This window comes from Nomascus leucogenys, unplaced genomic scaffold, assembly GCF_006542625.1.
Source record: "Nomascus leucogenys isolate Asia unplaced genomic scaffold, Asia_NLE_v1 Super-Scaffold_285, whole genome shotgun sequence".
NCBI lineage: Eukaryota > Metazoa > Chordata > Mammalia > Primates > Hylobatidae > Nomascus > Nomascus leucogenys.
In genome coordinates this window covers 3,103,817-3,122,228 of record NW_022095770.1, presented here as the reverse complement: position 1 = coordinate 3,122,228, position 18,412 = coordinate 3,103,817, and the positions used below count along the sequence as shown (strand labels likewise).

The 18,412-nt window shown below is 46.1% G+C and overlaps 1 protein-coding gene across 6 annotated transcripts in view; it reads left to right on the top strand.

Annotated features, from left to right (window-relative positions):
- CASC3 (CASC3 exon junction complex subunit) overlaps positions 1-17,483 on the top strand; it is a 32,722-nt gene extending 15,239 nt beyond the window's left edge. The window contains exons 4-14 of one of the 6 annotated variants that reach the window (XM_030808265.1): positions 7,059-7,217; positions 7,308-7,459; positions 8,027-8,203; positions 8,787-9,472; positions 12,127-12,191; positions 12,833-12,947; positions 13,194-13,292; positions 13,547-13,758; positions 14,657-14,779; positions 14,928-14,992; positions 15,758-17,483. In XM_030808265.1, the coding sequence (XP_030664125.1) occupies positions 7,059-7,217; positions 7,308-7,459; positions 8,027-8,203; positions 8,787-9,472; positions 12,127-12,191; positions 12,833-12,947; positions 13,194-13,292; positions 13,547-13,758; positions 14,657-14,779; positions 14,928-14,951 (1,812 nt within the window). In that variant the 3' untranslated portion in view covers positions 14,952-14,992; positions 15,758-17,483. Of the gene's footprint in view, positions 1-7,058; positions 7,218-7,307; positions 7,460-8,026; positions 8,204-8,786; positions 9,473-12,126; positions 12,192-12,832; positions 12,948-13,193; positions 13,759-14,656; positions 14,780-14,927; positions 14,993-15,752 lie in introns of all 6 variants that reach the window. The other 5 variants (XM_030808264.1, XR_004028995.1, XR_004028994.1 and 2 more) reach the window with 5 other exon arrangements.
- The last annotated feature ends 929 nt before the right edge of the window (positions 17,484-18,412 follow it).

The window sequence follows — 18,412 nt, the reverse complement described above, 5'->3', positions numbered from 1 at the left end:
TTGCCATTCTCTTGCCTCAGCCTCCCGAGTAGCTGGGACTACAGGCGCCCACCACCACGCCCAGCTAATTTTTTGTATTTTTAGTAGAGACGGGGTTGCGCTGTGTTAGCCAGGATGGTCTCGATCTCCTGACCTCGTGATCCACCCGTCTTGGCCTCCCAGAATCCTGGGATTACAGGCGTGAGCCACCGCGCCCAGCCAGCTTCATTCTTTTGCATGTGATGATTTTGGTCAAGGACTGGGGTATTTATACGTAAGGTTTTATTTTGTTTTGTTTTGTTTTGTTTTGAGATGGAGTCTCATTCTGTCACCCAGGCTGGAGTGCAGTGCCGCTATCTTGGCTTACTGCAACCTCCGTCTCCCGAGTTCAAGCGATTCTCCTGCCTCAGCCTCCTAGGTGGCTAGGATTACAAGCATGAGCCACCACGCTCAGCTAATTATATTTAAGGTTTTGAAAGTGGAGCAGTTTTACTTATAATAAAGCGTAGCAGTTCTAGGTAAGACTGGTTTGGAGTGCAGCCATGGAAATGGATAGCTGAAGTGCAGGTGAAGACTGACCTCAATGCCAAAGTCTTCCCATCAACGACAGGCCTGTGGCCTCAGAGGAGCCGGGGTTTATTAAAATGAGGCTGAGGAGTTAGATCTGGAAGAGACATTGAGAATAAGGATACTAACCCCATCTCTTAGTCTGAAATAAGTGGGAAGTAGAAGAATGAGCTAAAATTTCTGTATTAGAATTTTTCAAAGGAAGCAGTTCCTTCAGGGTAGAGCTAGTAAGAATTGGAAAGAATACACTGAAGTAAAAGTGGTGGGTGATGTAGGGGAGTTTCTCTCTTCTGGAAAAAGGTTTTGATGACATCCCTTTGCCAAAGCAGTGTGACCGTGTGGTAGCACCTTGGCTTCAGTTAGACTAAGCTTTGACTAATTTGGAGCCTCCTCAGCACTATGCTATTTGTATCTGTTCTGCCCTGGAAACAAAATTAGTTTTTCACTTAAAATAAAGTTGCCTTATTTGACATCCTACCACAGATCAGAGGGTGGAGCATAAAACAAGGTTTCCTTATTAATCATGTGATAATACTATTTAAAGGTATTTGAATTAAGTCAGTACGTGTGTGTAGGGAGATGGAGAATTAAAGTCACATACACCAAGTTTGTAATTTCTGCTTGAAAATCTTCAAGGAACATAGGATCAAGGAAAGAACTGAGTGATTGCCACCTACCCATCCTAGTCTTGAGGAGGAAAAACTTCATGTCATAAGGGAAATGGGAAGAATCAATGGTGCTCGGTTGTTAAAAAGCTATAGGTAAAGGCTTGATTCTGATAGTGTGGGTATAGTCAAACAGTCTCCCTCTATTCTGTTACCTTTCTGAGAGTCCTAACCCAAAACACTCAAGGTCAAAATAGTTGACCTTTGAACGGCCGGGCGTGGTGGCTCATGCCTGTAATCTCAGCATTTTGGGAGGCCGAGACAGGCAGATCACGAGGTCAGGAGATCAAGACCATCCTAGCTAACACAATGAAACCCCATCTCTGCTAAAAATACAAAAAAAAAATTAGCCGGGCATGGTGGCAGGCGCCTGTAGTCCCAGCTACTTGGGAGGCTGAGGCAGGAGAATGGCATGAACCCGGGAGGCGGAGCTTGCAGTGAGCCGAGATGGAGCCACTGCACTCCAGCTGGGGCGACAGAGTGAGACTCTGTTTCAATAAAAAAAAAAAATAAATAAATAAAATAGTTGACCTTTGAACAACATGGGAGTTAAGAGTGCCTATCCTGTCTGGGTACAGTCACTCATGCTTCTAATCCAAGCACTTTAGTGGGCCAAGGGAGGAGGATCACTTGAGTCCAAGAGTTTGAGACTAGCCTGGACAACAAAGCAAGACCCTGTCTCTACAAAAAAAGGACAAAAATTAGCTGGGCATGATGGCACGTGCCTGCAGTCCCAGCTACTCAGGAGGCTGAGGCAGGAGGATGACTCGAGCCCAGGAGTTTGAGGCTGCAGCAAGCCATGATCACACCACTACACTCTACCCTGAGTGATACAGCGAGACCCCGTCTGTTAAAAAAAATAAAAGGGGGTTGGCCGGGCATGGTGGCTCACGCCTGTAATCCCAGCACTTTGGGAGGCCGAGGCGGGTGGATCACAAGGTCAGGAGATCGAGACCATCCTGGCTAACACGGTGAAACCTACTAAAAATACAAAAATACAAAAAATTAGCCGGGTGTGGTGGCGGGTGCCTGTAGTCCCGGCTACTCAGGAGGCTGAGGCAGGAGAATGGCTTGAACCTGAGAGGCGGAGTTTGCAGTGAGCTGAGATCGCACCACTACACTCCAGCCTGGACGACAGAGCGAGACTCCGTCTCAAAAAATAAAAATAAAAAATAAAAAAAAGGGGGCTGGACGTGGTGGCTCATGCCTGTAATCCCAGCACCTCAGGAGGCCGAGGTGGGCGGCTTGCCTGAGCTCAGGACTTCGAGACCAGCCTGGGCAACATGGTGAAACCCTATCTCTACTAAAAGTACAAAAATTAGCCGGGAATGGTGGCACACGCCTGTAGTCCCTGCTACTCAGGAGGCTGAGGCATAAGAATTGCTTGAACCCAGGAGGTGGAGGTTGCAGTGAGCTGAGATCGTGCCATTGCACTCCAGCCTGGGCGACAGAGTGAGACTCTGTCTCCAAAATAAATAAATAATAAATAAAATATAAAGGACACCTATTCCTGTGCAGTAAGAATTCCAAGTATAACTTTTGACTCCCCCAAAACTTAACTACTAAATCAACTGGAAGCCTTACCAATAACATAAACAGTCAGTGAATATGTATTTTGTATTTTATGTGTATTATGTACTGTACTCTTACAATGAAGCTAGAGAAAAGAAAATGTTATTAAGAAATCATTCACTATTAAGGAAACATCCTATTCAGTGGAAGTAGATCATCATAAAGGTCTTCATCTTTGCGTTGAATAGACTTCAGAAGAGGAGGGGTTGATCTTGCTGCCTTGGGTGACAGAGGCAGTGGAAGGAGAGGCAGTCATACTTGCTGTAACTTCTTTTTTTTTTTTTTTTTTTGAGACGGAGTCTCGCTCTGTCGCCCAGGCTGGAGTGCAGTGGCGCAATCTCGGCTCACTGCAAGCTCCGCCTCCCGGGTTCATGCCATTCTCCTGCCTCAGCCTCTCCGAGTAGCTGGGACTACAAGCGCCCGCCACCACGCCCGGCTAATTTTTTTGTATTTTTAGTAGAGACGGGGTTTCACCGTGGTCTCGAGCTCCCGACCTCGTGATCCGCCCGCCTCGGCCTCCCAAAGTGCTGGGATTACAAGCGTGAGCCACCGCGCCCAGCCACTTGCTGTAACTTCTGTTGAAAAAAAATTGCGTAGAAGTGGACCTGAGTAGTTCAAACCCCTTGTTCCAGGGTCAACTACACCCAGATGCTGAGCAGGGAAAAATGAGGAAGAGGGATTAATTGGCTTGTCTGGGCCAATCAGGCTGACTCAGCTCTATTTGAAGAGATGGCAGAAACTTAGAGTTTGAGAGTTTCTCAATCAGGAATTCAGGAATCTCACATTGAGCCTCTTTGACCAGATTATTGGGGCCAGCCTGGGTCTTGAGTGACAGGGCAGTCTGGTTCAGGTCAAGTATCAGACCCAGTAGGAGAGTGAGAGACCAGTGTACATACATCTACCAGGTTTCAGATGTAACCCACCAATGAGGACTAGACCACCTTTCCTTGAACCCATTTCTCTGTGTTCTCGTAGGCCTCCCTAGCCATAGCTCTGCCTCCTTAGGTACAAATCTGGGGAGGACAAGAAGAGGAGAGTAACCCTATTCTGAAGCCAGTTCCCTTATCATGAGCCTTAGCTGCTGCCTTTTCCTACCTAGAACTAGCCACACGTCCATTTCCTGGCCCTTTCTGATGGCCTAATGATCCTTTGTGTGTAGACCCAGCACTTTCTCTGTCATGAACAGTGTTAGCCAATCTTGATGTGGTAAAAGAGGGAAGGAGATAGTAAAAAGGAGAAAGAGAGAGAGCACTTGGACTAATTTTTTTCATTTCTGAAATGCGATGGTTGTACAAGTTGTCGTTTAAGGTTTTTTAGGTCAAATTTTTGTAATTATGTGATTCTGGATAGTTTCTGGCTGCAGGAATTTTCTGCTGCAGAAAACTAGTACTCATAGGCATAAAAAAAAGTAAACTACTATTTTCCAACTTGAGGATAAGTGCATTGGGAAATCATGGAGTCATTATCAAGAGTTTGCACATCTGGTTGGGCACAGTGGCTCATGCCTGTAATCCTAGCACTGGGAGGCTGAGGCAGGAGGTTCGCTTGAGCTCAGAAGTTTCAGACCAGCCTGGGTAATGTGGTGAAACTCTGTCTCTACAAAAAATACAAAAATTAGTTGGGCATAGTGGTGTACATCTGTAGTCCCAGCTACTTGTGGGGGCTGAGGTGGGAGGATTACTTGAGCCCAGGAAGTCAAGGCTACAGTCAGTTGAGATCACGCCACTGCACTCCAGCCTGGGCGACAGAGTGAGACCGTCTCAAAAAAGAGTTTGCACATCTACTCATTCAGTTCTCATTATCTATAGACTAAAATATACATCTCCCCCCTTATGTACTACTATTTTTGAATATATATAAATTAACAAAATGTAAACTTAAAGTGTTATTGAATGTATAACAGTTTGTTGTTTTTTGTTTGTTTTTGAGACAGTCTCTGTTGCCCAGGCTGGAGTGCAGTGGTTGCGATCTCGGTTCACTGCAACCTCTGCCTCCCAGGTTAAAGTGATTCTCCTGCCTCAGCCTCCTGAGTATCTGGGACTACAGGCACACACGCATCAGTTTGTTGGGGTTTTTTCTTTTTGTTTTTTTTTTGAGACAGGATCTCGCTGTGTTGCTAAGACTGGAGTGCAGTGGCACAATTATGGCTCACTGCAACCTCTACCTCCTGGGCTGAAATGATCTCACACCTCAGCCTCCCAAGTTGCTGGGACTACAGGCACACGCCACCATTCCTAGCGAATTTTTTTTTTTTTTTTTTTTTTTTGACAGGGTCTCACTCTTTCGCCCAGGCTGGTATCAGTGGTACAATCTTGGCTCACTGCAACCTCCACCTCCTGGGTTTAAGCAATTCTCTTGCCTCAGCCTCCCAAATAGCTGGGATTACAGATTCATGCCACCATGTCTGGCTGATTTTTGTATTTTTAGTAGAGACAGGGTTTCACCATGTTGGCCAGGCTGGTCTCAAACTCCTGACCTCGAGTGATCCACCTACCTCGGCCTCCCAGAGTGTTGGGATTACAGGTGTGAACCACTACATCCAGCCTAGCAGTTGTTTGTCATTGTATGTTTTCTCAGTGAATATCTCATGGGGATCCATGAAAATTTTTAGATCCTAAAAAGGGGTCCACATAATCAAAAATGTTGGGAATTTCTGCTCTAAGTCATTTTGAGATGGCAGAGTTCACAACTTACGTCAAAATATAGTTATTAGGCACTGCATGTTTAAGAGACAGTTCATGGGCCATGTACAGTGTTCATGCCTGTAATCCCAGCCCTTTGGGAGGCCAAGGGAGGAGGATTGCTTGAGCTCAGGAGTTTGAGAACTGCCTAGGCAACATAGCGAGACCTCATCTCTACTAAAAATAAAAAAAAATCAGCCAGGTGTGGTGGCATGTGCCTGTAGTTGCAGCTACTTGGGAGGCTGAGGTGGGAGGATCACTTGAGCCCAGGAGATTGAGATTGCAGTAAGCCATGGTTGTGCCACTGCACTCCTGGGCAACAGAGCAAGACCCTGTCTCAAAACAGAAAAAAAAAAAAAAGATAATTCATGGAGAGAGAAATTATCAAGGAAGATTAAGCTCCTCTTATATGTTAGGTATTGTATAGTAAGTCTCCCTTCCATTCTTATCCTCTGGGCCCATTAGAGGCTGCTGCTGTTTTTTGTGGGTTTTTTTGTTTTTTTTTTGAGATGGAGTTTTGCTCTTGTCACCCAGGCTGGAGTGCAGTGGCACAATCTTGGCTCACTGCAACCTCCGCCTCCTGGCTAATTTTTGTATTTTTAGTAGAGACAGGGTTTCACCGTGTTGGCCAGGCTGGTCTCGAACTCCTAACCTCAAGTGATCCGCCTGCCTCGGCCTCCCAGAGTGCTGGGATTACAGGTGTAAGCCACTGCGCCCAGCCTGCCACTTTGAATAATTCTTGCATGTGTTCCAGGAAAACCTACGTGGATATATATGTATGTATGTGTGTATTTTTTTTTAATGTGATATTTTTAAAATAGCGTCTTTTTTTTCAATTATTACTATTTTTTGCGACCGAGCCTTGCCCTGTCGCCCAGGCTGAAGTGCAGTGGCGCAGTCTGTGCTGACTGCAACCTCTGCCTCCCTGGTTCAAACGATCTTCCTGCCTCAGCCTCCCGAGTAGCTGGGATTACAGGTGCCTGCCACCACGTGCAGCTAATTCTTGTATTTCTAGTAGAGATGGGGTTTTGCCATGCTGGCCAGGTTGGTCTCGCACTCCTGACCGCAGGTGATCTACCTGCCTCGGCCTCCCAAAGTGTTGGGATTACAGGCGTGAGCCACTGTGCCCGGCCAAAATAGTATCTTTATCTTGTAGAAATATGGGTAAGAACATCGATTTGTTTGCTTTTCAGTTCTATGTTGTACTAAAAATTTATCGATAAGTGTATTCCTAAAGAGTAGAAAATTGAAATGCAGCTCACGCCTATAAACCCAGCACTTTGGGAGGCCAAGGCGGGCAGATCACGAAGTCAGGAGTTCAAGACCAGCCTGGCCAACATGGTGAAACCTGGTCTCTACTAAACATACAAAAATTAGCCAGGCGTGGTGGTGGGCGCCTATAATCCCAGCTACTTAGGAGGCTGAGGCAGGAGAATTGCTTGACCCCTGGAGGCAGAGGTTACAGTGAGCCGAGATTGCGCCACTGCATTCCAGCCTGGGTGACAGAGACTCCGTTTTGGGGTTGGGGGCAGGGGTGGGAATTAAAATGCACTGTTCAGATTTTATCTGCATCTGACAGGGAAACTTTTTTCAGGGTGAAGAAGGTGAATACAGTGAAGAGGAAAACTCCAAAGTAGAGCTGAAATCAGAAGCTAATGATGCTGTTAATTCTTCAACAAAAGAAGAGAAGGGAGAAGAAAAGCCTGACACCAAAAGCACTGTGACTGGAGAGAGGCAAAGTGGGGACGGACAGGTCAGTACATTCCACAGTCCTCCATTTTAGAGGCTGGAATAGGGATTCTTGAGGCTTGGAAGAGTAAGGATCCCTTTATCTGTCCTCTAGGAGAGCACAGAGCCTGTGGAGAACAAAGTGGGTAAAAAGGGCCCTAAGCATTTGGATGATGATGAAGATCGGAAGAATCCAGCATACATACCTCGGAAAGGGCTATTCTTTGAGCATGATCTTCGAGGGCAAACTCAGGAGGAGGAAGTCAGGTAAAAGCCACTTGCTGCTGCTGCTAACATGTATTTTAGACATGTAGGCCAGGTACTTTGCTTTGCCTGTATTTCATTTATTATAGCATTTTAAGATAAGTATTATGCTTATCCTTATCTTACAAATGAGGAAAGTAGGCTTAGAATATTTGGTAACTCTTGGTGAGGCAGCTAAGATACAGACCTAGGGCAGTTTGTTTCCAGAACTCGTCTTCTCTTAATTATTATACTTTTGCTTTTCTTAATCTGAGGCGTAAGGCTTCTGAGAAGTGAAATACTTGCATAGGCTGCCTTTTAGGAGAAAGGAGATGTTTCAAAGGTACTGAATGGCATGAAATGAAGTATTTTTCTCATTTCTATGTCTGTTGTATTTGAGCCCAGCAGGCCCTGAGGTTCTGTGATTCACGCTTGCTTTGGGGAGGCCTGTGTTTTATAATCTCTTTGGGATAATGAGGAGACTACGTAAAGTTCCTGTTGTCCCCCTGCCTGCCTGACCCGTTTTGTTCAAGAACATCTCTACTTGGAGAATTCTGCTGACCCAAGACACTTTTCTTTCATATTATCCAGACCCAAGGGGCGTCAGCGAAAGCTGTGGAAGGATGAGGGTCGCTGGGAGCATGACAAGTTCCGGGAAGATGAGCAGGCCCCAAAGTCCCGACAGGAGCTCATTGCTCTTTATGGTTATGACATTCGCTCAGCTCACAATCCTGATGACATCAAACCCCGAAGAATCCGGAAACCCCGGTGAGGACATTTTAGAACGTAGACTGGGCTGGGCATGGCGGCTTATGGTGGCTTACACCTGGAATCCCAGCACTTTGGGAGGCTGAGGCAGGAGGATTGCTTGAGGCCAGGAGTTCAAGACCAGCCTGGGGAACATAGTGAGACCCTGTCTCCAAAAAAAAAAAAGAAAAAAAGGAAAAAAAAAATAGAGTGTAGACTATTGATATGTTTTAGAAAGAACTCTCTTTTCTTTTCTTTTTATTTATTTATTTATTTAAGACAGAGTCTCACTGTGTTGCCTAGGCTGGAGTTGCAATGGCATGTTCTTGGCTCACTGCAACCTTCACCTCTTGGGTTCAAGTGATTCTCCTGCTTCAGCCTCCTGAGTAGCTGGGATTACAGGCATGTACTATCACGATCGGCTAATTTTTGTATTTTTAGTAGAAATGGGGTTTCACTATGTTGGCAGGCTGGTCTCGAACTCCTGGCCTCAAGTGATCTGCCCGTCTCGATCTCCCAAAGTGCTGGGATTACAGGCCTGAGCCACCGTGCCTAGCCTCCTTTTGTTAATTTCTTAACAGTTTCTTCATTCCATTTTTTGTAGATATGGGAGTTCTCCACAAAGAGATCCAAACTGGAACGGTGAGCGGCTAAACAAGTCTCATCGCCACCAGGGTCTTGGGGGCACCCTACCACCAAGGACATTTATTAACAGGAATGCTGCAGGTACTGGCCGTATGTCTGCACCCAGGAATTATTCTCGATCCGGGGGCTTCAAGGAAGGTCGTGCTGGTTTTAGGCCTGTGGAAGCTGGTGGGCAACATGGTGGCCGGTCTGGTGAGACTGTTAAGCATGAGATTAGTTACCGGTCACGGCGCTTAGAGCAGACTCCTGTGAGGGATCCATCTCCAGAAGCAGATGCTCCAGTGCTTGGCAGTCCTGAGAAGGAAGAGGCAGCCTCAGAGACACCAGCTGCTGCTCCTGATACTGCACCACCACCCCCTGACAGGCCCATTGAGAAGAAATCCTATTCCCGGGCAAGAAGAACCCGAACCAAAGTTGGAGATGCAGTCAAGCTTGCAGAGGAGGTGCCGCCTCCTCCTGAAGGACTGATTCCAGCACCTGCAGTCCCAGAAACCACCCCAACTCCACCTACTAAGACTGGGAACTGGGAAGCTCCAGTGGAATCTACTACAAGTGGACTTGAGCAAGATGTGGCACAACTAAATATAGCAGAACAGAATTGGAGTCCGGGGCAGCCTTCTTTCCTGCAACCACGGGAACTTCGAGGTAGGTATCATAGAATTGGTGGCTAGCTTTTTCCCCTTTCCATCATCAGGTTTAGGGGCATGGGACTTCTGTCTCGGGAATGTGGTGTCTGACAAATGTCTACTTTTTCTTTTTTTTTTTTGAGACAGAGTCTCACTCTTTCGCCCAGGCTGGAGTGCAGTGGTGTGATTTTGACTCACTGCAACCTTCGCCTCCCAGGTTCAAGTGATTCTCCTGCCTCAGCCTCCTGAGTAGCTGGGGTTACAGGCGCACACCACCATGCCCAGCTAATTTTTTTTTTTGTATTATTTATTTATTTATTTGTTTTGAGATGGAGTCTTGCTCTGTTGCCTAAGCTAGATGCAGTGGCGCAATCTCGGCTCACTGTAATCTCCACCTCCGGGTTCAAGTGATTCTCCTGCCTCAGCCTCCCAAGTAGCTGGGAGTATAGGTGTGCACCACCACGCTGGGCTAATTTTTGTACTTTTAGCAGAGACGGGGTTTCACCATGTTTGCCAGGATGGTCTCGATCTCTTGACCTCAAGATCCGCCCACCTTGGCTTCCCAAAGTGCTGGGATTACAGGCGTGAGCCACAGCCACCGTGCCTGGCCTTTTTTTTTTTTTTTTTTGTGACAGAGTCTTGCTCTGTTGCCCAGGCTGGAGTGCAATGGCATGATCTCGGCTCACTACAACCTCTGCCTCCAGGGCTCAAACAATTCTCCTGCCTCAGCCTCCTGAGTAAGTGAGATTACAGGCTCTCACCGCCACACCTGGCTAATTTTTTTTTTTTTTTTTTGAGACAGAGTCTTGCTCTGTTGCCCAGGTTGGAGTGCAGTGGTGTGATCTCAACTCACTGCAAGCTCCGCCTCCTGGGTTCATGCCATTCTCCTGCCTCAGCGTCCTGAGTAGCTGGGACTACAGGCGCCCACCACCATGCCCAGCTAATTTTTTTTTTTTGTATTTTTAGTAGAGACAGGGTTTCGCCGTGTTAGCCAGGATGGTCTTGATCTCCTGACCTCGTGATCCGCCCACCTTGGCCTCCCAAAGTGCTGGAATTACAGGCGTGAGCCACTGTGCCTGGCCCACACCTGACTAATTTTTGTATTTTTCATAGAGATGGGGTTTCATTATGTTGGCCAGTATGGTCTCAAACTCCTGACCTTAAGTGATCCACCCACCTTGGCCTCCCAAAGTGCTGGGATCACAGGCGCGAGCCACTGCGCCCGGCCCCAGCTGATTTTTAAACAGTTTTTTGTAGTGACAGGTCTTGCTGTGTTGCCTAGGCTGATCTTGAACTCCTGGGCTCAAGTGATCCTCCTAAAATGCTGGGATTACAGGTGGAAGACACTGCACCTGCCCAGTCATCATTGAGCCTCCTGAGTACAGGATCCTTTTCCACAAAAGGTAGAAGACAACGTTATTATTTGAGCTAATGGTTAAATATTTGAAGGCAGAAATTTATTCAGTTGAATTTTGATCAAGATCTTCTCTAATATCTTTGAAAGGCAAGCCTCCCTTACTTCCTTAATCTTCTAGAGACAGATTGCCCAATAGAACTTTACGTAATGATTGTACTTTTGTGTTTTTGTTGTTGTTGTTATTGTTTATATAGATTTTTTTGTTTTGTTTTGTTTTGTTTTTTTTTTAAGATGGGTCCCACTTTGTCACCCAGGCTGGAGCCTGGAGTGCAGTAGCGTGACCTTGGCTCATTGCAGCCTCCGCCTCCAGGGCTCAAGCAATCCTCCCATCTCAGCCTCCTCAGTAGCTAGGATCACAAGCACGCATCATTACACCTGGCTGATTTTTTTTTATTTTTTTATTTTTTGAAAAGACGGGGCTCTCACTGTGTTTTCCAGGCTGGTCTTGAACTCCTGGGTGCAAGCAGTCCTACCTCTGCCACCCAGAGTGCTGGGATTATAAGCATGAGCCACTGCATCCAGCCGGAATTGAACTTTTAGTTAATTGAAACTTAAGTGTCCACATTTGGTTAGTGGATGTCATATTGGGCAGCATAGTTTTAGAGAGTAAGACCTACCTATTACCCATTTTGCCTATTCTGGTTTGTCTTTCTCCAACCAGATAGATCGAAGGGTCTTCCCTTAGTCTGAAATCTAACTTAAATATTGGAACTCCTCATTTGGAGTTGCAGCACCCTTCTTACTATTGGAGGACAGTCTCTAGAACATTCCTTTTTGTCTTGAGTCATTTTAGCCAGAGGAGAATCTCCTCTCAAACTTCCAACCCAGACCCCTGTGAATGGGATATAATCAAGTAGATTTACAAAGCATCCCTCCCTTGTCCAGCTGTTGCTCAGAAACTCTTGGGCTGAGATTTTTCAATATGTTGGATAATGTAATGTGCTAATTATAATCTCCCAGGGATTCTAAGCAGGGAACAATTTGATAGGAAAAATTTGAACTTGATTTTCTTCACTGAAGTCATTTTATTTTTCATGTTCAAGGGCTTTGTTGCTATATTAAGATGGCAGACAGTGGGGACAAATTTCTAAATGCTGGTGTTGACAGAAAGGCAGAGATAGTTTATAGAGAATTTTATTAGTTAAAAGAAAAAAGGCATTCCTTATGTTGACACTTAAACTTGTTTCTTGATAGTATCTTTGAGTCCCACTCACATATGTCTGATCTGCAGAAGTGACTTTTTTGGTGTATTACAGGTATGCCCAACCATATACACATGGGAGCAGGACCTCCACCTCAGTTTAACCGGATGGAAGAAATGGTACAGCAGGGGAAAGGGGTAGATGGGGGAGGGAGCTGCCTGTTACACAGCTTGTTCATTGTTTAAACCAAGATAAGGTGTTTTTTTTTTTTCTTTTCTTTCTTTCTTTTTTTTTTTTTGAGACAGAGTCTCGCTGCGTTGCTCAGGCTAGAGTGCAGTGACAGGATCGCGGCTCACTGCAAGCTCTGCCTCCCGGGTCCCAGTTCAAGCAATTCTGCCTCAGCCTCCCGAGTAGCTGGCATTACAGGCACGTGCCATCATGCCCAGCTAATTTTTGTGTTTTTAGTAAAGACAGGGTTTCACCATGTTGGCCAGGCTGGTCCTGACTCCCCTGACCTTGTGATCCACCCACCTTGGCCTCCCAAAGTGTTGGGATTACAGGCATGAACCACCACGCCCAGCCAAGATAAAGTCAGTTTTTCCATTGATTATCCATGTTTCTTTTAATTTGGATCTCAGAAATGTAAGGTAGAAGGTTTAGGTTCAAATCTTGATATCTTTCATTATTTTTCGGCTCACTTTGCAAATACCCATTAAACACCTGCAATGTACCAAGTGTTTTTCAACACCTAAAGGAAGGTAGGACTTAATATGAGAGCCCTCTAGAATTCTTATTGTTTAGGCCTCTTTCTTTGTCTCAGGGTGTCCAGAGTGGTCGAGCCAAACGCTATTCATCCCAGCGGCAAAGACCTGTGCCAGAGCCCCCCGCCCCTCCAGTGCATATCAGTATCATGGAGGGACATTACTATGATCCACGTGAGTTTTTTCTTACTGTTGGGGTACTTTTCTTGGCAGGGTGAAGTGAAGTAAGATACCAGTAAGATACCTGGCTCCTGAATTTCTCTTCTGACCTCTTATAGTGGTTATCACACATTATCTGGTTTCTGTTTTCTTCGCATGGAATATTGAGAACATCTTTTAAAGGGCTTGGGGAACAAGGAGACTTGTCCATGTGATGTGAAGAGTAAGGGTTTATGAGAGTCCCAATGTGATATCTTACAGTGCAGTTCCAGGGACCAATCTATACCCATGGTGACAGCTCTGCCCCGCTGCCTCCACAGGGCATGCTTGTGCAGCCAGAAATGCACCTTCCCCACCCAGGTAAGCTTTGTGTCTCTGCTTATATGCTTCCAGTACCTGAGGATATCTGTTGGGAGCGCCACAAAACCCATCCTCCTGAGCTTTGTGCTGCTAGCCTGGGAGTCTGGCCATCCTGGCTGCTTGGGCAACAAATTCCTCTTGTGTCCATCCTGAGGACTTCCATTCTGAGCCTGATTATACTGAGCAGTCCAGCCAGGCCATCCTGTGAAAATGATGTTACTTTATTTTTCAGTTTTTTTCTTCTCCTTATCCAGGTTTACATCCCCACCAGACACCAGCTCCTCTGCCCAATCCAGGCCTCTATCCCCCACCAGTGTCCATGTCTCCAGGACAGCCACCACCTCAGCAGTTGCTTGCTCCTACTTACTTTTCTGCTCCAGGCGTCATGAACTTTGGTAATCCCAGTTACCCTTATGCTCCAGGGCCACTGCCTCCCCCACCGCCGCATCTATATCCTAATACACAGGTGAGATGGCTACTGATCATGTTTTTCTAGATACACATTCTTTAATTCAGACAGGAATGTGGTATGGGGAGAATGCTAAAGGAATTTGAGAGAACATTTCAGTGCCACTGATTTGTATGTGACACCAAGACGCCTCTTAGTGGTCAGGAGCTGGAAATGCAGCTTATGTAATGCCCATCATCTTTATTCTTTTCAGTTTTTTTCTCTGTTGCCCAGGCTTGGAGTGCAGTGGCGTGATCTTGGTTCACTGTAACCTCCACCTCTTGGGTTCAAGCGATTCTCCTGCCTCAGCCTCCCGAGTAGCTGGGATTACAGCGCCTGCCACCACGCCCGGCTAGTTTTTGTATTTCTAGTAGAGATGGGGTTCACCATGTTGGCCAAGCTGGTCTCAAACTCCTGACCTCAACCTATCCACCTGCCTTGGCCTCTGAAAGTGCTGGGATTACAGGCATAAGCCACCGCACCCAGCGTTCAGTTTCTTTAATGGTGTTTCTTTCCTGTGTTGTGGTACATCATAGGTGGCAATACCTGCTTTTTACTCTATTGCATAAAGAAGCTGTATTCTACTCCTTATCACCCCTACCTCTGTCCTGCTTAACTTCCACCACGTTGACATAATAAGTATCTGTAGTGTCGCTACTGAACTCAGCCTTTTCCATTTGTCAGCTGATGGTAGGAATTAGAGAAAGCTGGGCAGTACTTTGAAGAAATAAAAACCAGAGCATAATAATGACGAATTAAGGCAAAAATGAATAGTCACTTTATTTTGAAGGATGGGCAGATTAGATATTTTTAAAATTATAAATTCCCCAATTGTGGCTGAATAATATTTCCTGTTCATCATAGGTTGGATGAATTCATTCCTAACTTTTTCTTCTCCTGGCTTGTGGGGTCCCAGGCCCCATCACAGGTATATGGAGGAGTGACCTACTATAACCCCGCCCAGCAGCAGGTGCAACCAAAGCCCTCCCCACCCCGGAGGACTCCCCAGCCAGTCACCATCAAGCCCCCTCCACCTGAGGTATGAGAGTTCCTTCCTATACTTAATGCACATGCTCCGTCAGTGGGCTTTCCTCCCCAGAGGATTTCCCTCATTTTCTGGGTGTGTTTCTCTGGAAAGCAGTCTTTTTGTTATGACCTGATAATAAATTCTAACTTTATTATTTCAGGTTGTAAGCAGGGGTTCCAGTTAATACGAGTTTCTGAATATTTTAAATCTTAACATCATATAAAAGTAAGTGCACAACTTACTGTGAATGCTCACACTTGCTTAACAAACAAAAATCACCTAATTAATGCTTTTTTTTTTTTTTTTTTTTTTTTTGAGACGGAGTCTCAGTCTGTTACCCAGACTGGAGTGCAGTGGCACAATCTCGGCTCACTGAAACCTCCATCTCCTGAGTTCAAGTGATTCTCTTGCCTCAGCCTCCTAAGTAGCTAGGATTACAGGCACGCACCACCACACCTGGCTAATTTTTGTATTTTTAGTGGGAATGGGGTTTCACCATATTGGCCAGGGTGGTCTTGAACTCCTGACCTCAGGTGATCCACCTGCCTTGGCCTTCCAAAGTGTTGGGATTACAGGCATGAGCCACCCCACCCAGCCTCTAATTAATGCTTTAAGTTATAATAATCATGGGATATCTCAGGAGGCTTAAAGGAGTCCTGAAATTTGCCAGTTTGTTTGGCAAGTGTATCAGGCAAGGTTGAAGTAGAAACGATTGTTAACATGACAATTTTCAGTTGGGAAGCTACAAGGAAAAAATACAGGAAGGCAGTCAAGGAAAAGGGAAATCTAAATTTGAGATGTTACCAGCAGAAAAAAACAGTTCGAAAGATCATAGAGGAGAAAGACTGGGGGTTTTGTTGCTTTTGTTTAAGGACATTACTTAAAACACATTATTTAGAAATGTGGCTTTTTGAAAACAGCTTGTAAATGCCCAGAAGGCCCACTAACACTTTGGTGGTTCTTCCCTTTTTCCAACCCGTGTCAGAACAGCAGAGGTGAGAACTCAGAAGAGAAATACAGCTGGCTATCTACTACCAGAAGGGCTTCAAAGATATAGGGTGTGGCTCCTACCAGCAAACAGCTGAAAGAGGAGGACCCTCTGCCTTCCTCTGAGGACAGGCTCTGGAGAGAGGGAGAAACAAGTGGACCTCGTCCCATCTTCACTCTTCACTTGAGTTGGCTGTGTTCGGGGGAGCAGAGAGAGCCAGACAGCCCCAAGCTTCTGAGTCTAGATCCAGAAGCCCATGTCTTCTGCTGTTCTTCACTTCTTCTGGGAAATTGAGGTGTCTTCTGTTCCCAAGGAAGCTCCTTCCTGTTTGTTTTGTTTTCTAAGATGTTCATTTTTAAAGCCTGGCTTCTTATCCTTAATATTATTTTAATTTTTTTTCTTTGTTTCTGTTTCTTGCTCTCTCTCTCCCTGCCTTTAAATGAAACAAGTCCATTCTTCTGGTTTTCTAGCCTCTCTGGATTCCCTTTTGACTCTTCCCTGCATCCCAGATAATGGAGAATATATCAGCCAGCCTTCCCCACCAAGTCTAAAAAGATCTGGCCTTTCACTTTTAGTTGGCATTTTGTTATCCTCTTGTATACTTGTATTCCCTTAACTCTAACCCTGTGGAAGCATGGCTGTCTGCACAGAGGGTCCCATTGTGCAGAAAAGCTCAGAGTAGGTGGGTAGGAGCCCTTCTCTTTGACTTAGGTTTTTAGGAGTCTGAGCATCCATCAATACCTGTACTATGATGGGCTTCTGTTCTCTGCTGAGGGCAAATACCCTACTGTGGGGAGAGATGGCAAACCAGATGCTTTTGTGAGAAAGGGATGGTGGAGTGAGAGCCTTTGCTTTTAGGGGTGTGTATTCACATAGTCCTCAGGGCTCAGTCTTTTGAGGTAAGTGGAATTAGAGGGCCTTGCTTCTCTTCTTTCCATTCTTCTTGCTACACCCCCTTTCCAGTTGCTGTGGACCAATGCATCTCTTTAAAGGCAAATATTATCCAGCAAGCAGTCTACCCTGTCCTTTGCAATTGCTCTTCTCCACATCTTTCCTGCTACAAGTGTTTTGGATGTTACTACCTTATTTTCCCTGAATTCTATTTTTGTCCTTGCAAACAGAAGATAAAAACTCCTGGGCTTAAGGCCTAAGGAAGCCAGTCACCTTCTGGGCAAGGGCTCCTATCTTTCCTCCCTATCCATGGCACTAAACCACTTCTCTGCTGCCTCTGTGGAAGAGATTCCTGTTACTGCAGTACTTATGTCTGCCAGGGGTAACCTGGCCACTGTCCCTGTCCTTCTGCAGAACCTGAGGGCGAAGGTGGTGGCTGTGTCTCTCCCTGGTAATGTCACTGTTTTTATTCCTTCCATCTAGCAGCTGGCCTAATCACTCTGAGTCACAGGTGTGGGATGGAGGTGGGGAGAGGCACTTAATCTGTAACCCCCAAGGAGGAAATAACTAAGAGATTCTTCCAGGGGTAGCTAGTGGTTGTGCCTTTTGTAGGCTGTTCCCTTTGCCTTAAACCTGAAGATGTCTCCTCAAGCCTGTGGGCAGCATGCCCAGATTCCTAGACCTTAAGACACTGTGAGAGTTGTCTCTGTTGGTCCACTGTGTTTAGTTGCAAGGATTTTTCCATGTGTGGTGGTGTTTTTTGTTACTGTTTTAAAGGGTGCCCATTTGTGATCAGCATTGTGACTTGGAGATAATAAATTTAGACTATAAACTTGGCTCCCTTGCCAATGTTTTGCATGAGTCTTGATTTGGGAGGGAGGGAAGGAGGACTCCCTAATTCCCCCACAGGGTCATGGTCACAACTCAGGTCAGCCCAAGTTGTGAAACAGAAGCCCAGAGAGATGAGGAGCCCCTATGAGGCCATAAATGTGTCTGCATTCCCCATCAGTTATCTTTTTTAACCACAGAGATCACCAGGATATCATGCCATCCCTTAGATTGGAAGTGTCAGGGACAGAAAAGTAGTGAGATGCTGCTTATTCATATGAGCATCTAGTATCCTTTATGGCTTCCTTTTGTGTTTGGCAAGTAAATTTCCCAAGGTAATATGCCATCAGATGCCAATGTAACTATACCCCAAGTCCTGGGCTGGGGGGAAGTACAGGTAGCTAGCTAGCTTTTTTTCTTTTTTTTTTTTTTGACCGAGTCTTGCTCTGTTGCCCAGGCTGGAGTGCAGTGGCGCGATCTCGGCTTACCGCAAGCTCCGCCTCCCAGGTTCATGCCATTCTCCTGCCTCAGCCTCCCGAGTAGCTGGGACTACAGGCGCCCGCCACCACGCCTGGCTAATTTTCTTTTTTGTATTTTTTAGTAGAGACGGTTTCACCATGTTAGCCAGGATGGTCTCGATCTCCTGACCTCGTGATCCACCCGTCTCGGCCTCCCAAAGTGCTGGGATTACAGGCGTGAGCCACCGCGCCCGGCCTAGCTTTCTTGAAAAGTAAAGATGTTGCCAGCCACCGTGGCTCACGCCTGTAATCCCAGCACTTTGGGAGGCTGAGGTGGCAGATCACGAGGTCAGGCGATCGAGACCATCCTGGCTAAACAGGGTGAAACCCTGTCTCTACTAAAAATATTAAAAAGTTAGCCAGGCGTGGTGGCGGGCACCTGTAGTCCCAGCTACTCGGGAGGCTGAGGCAGGAGAATGG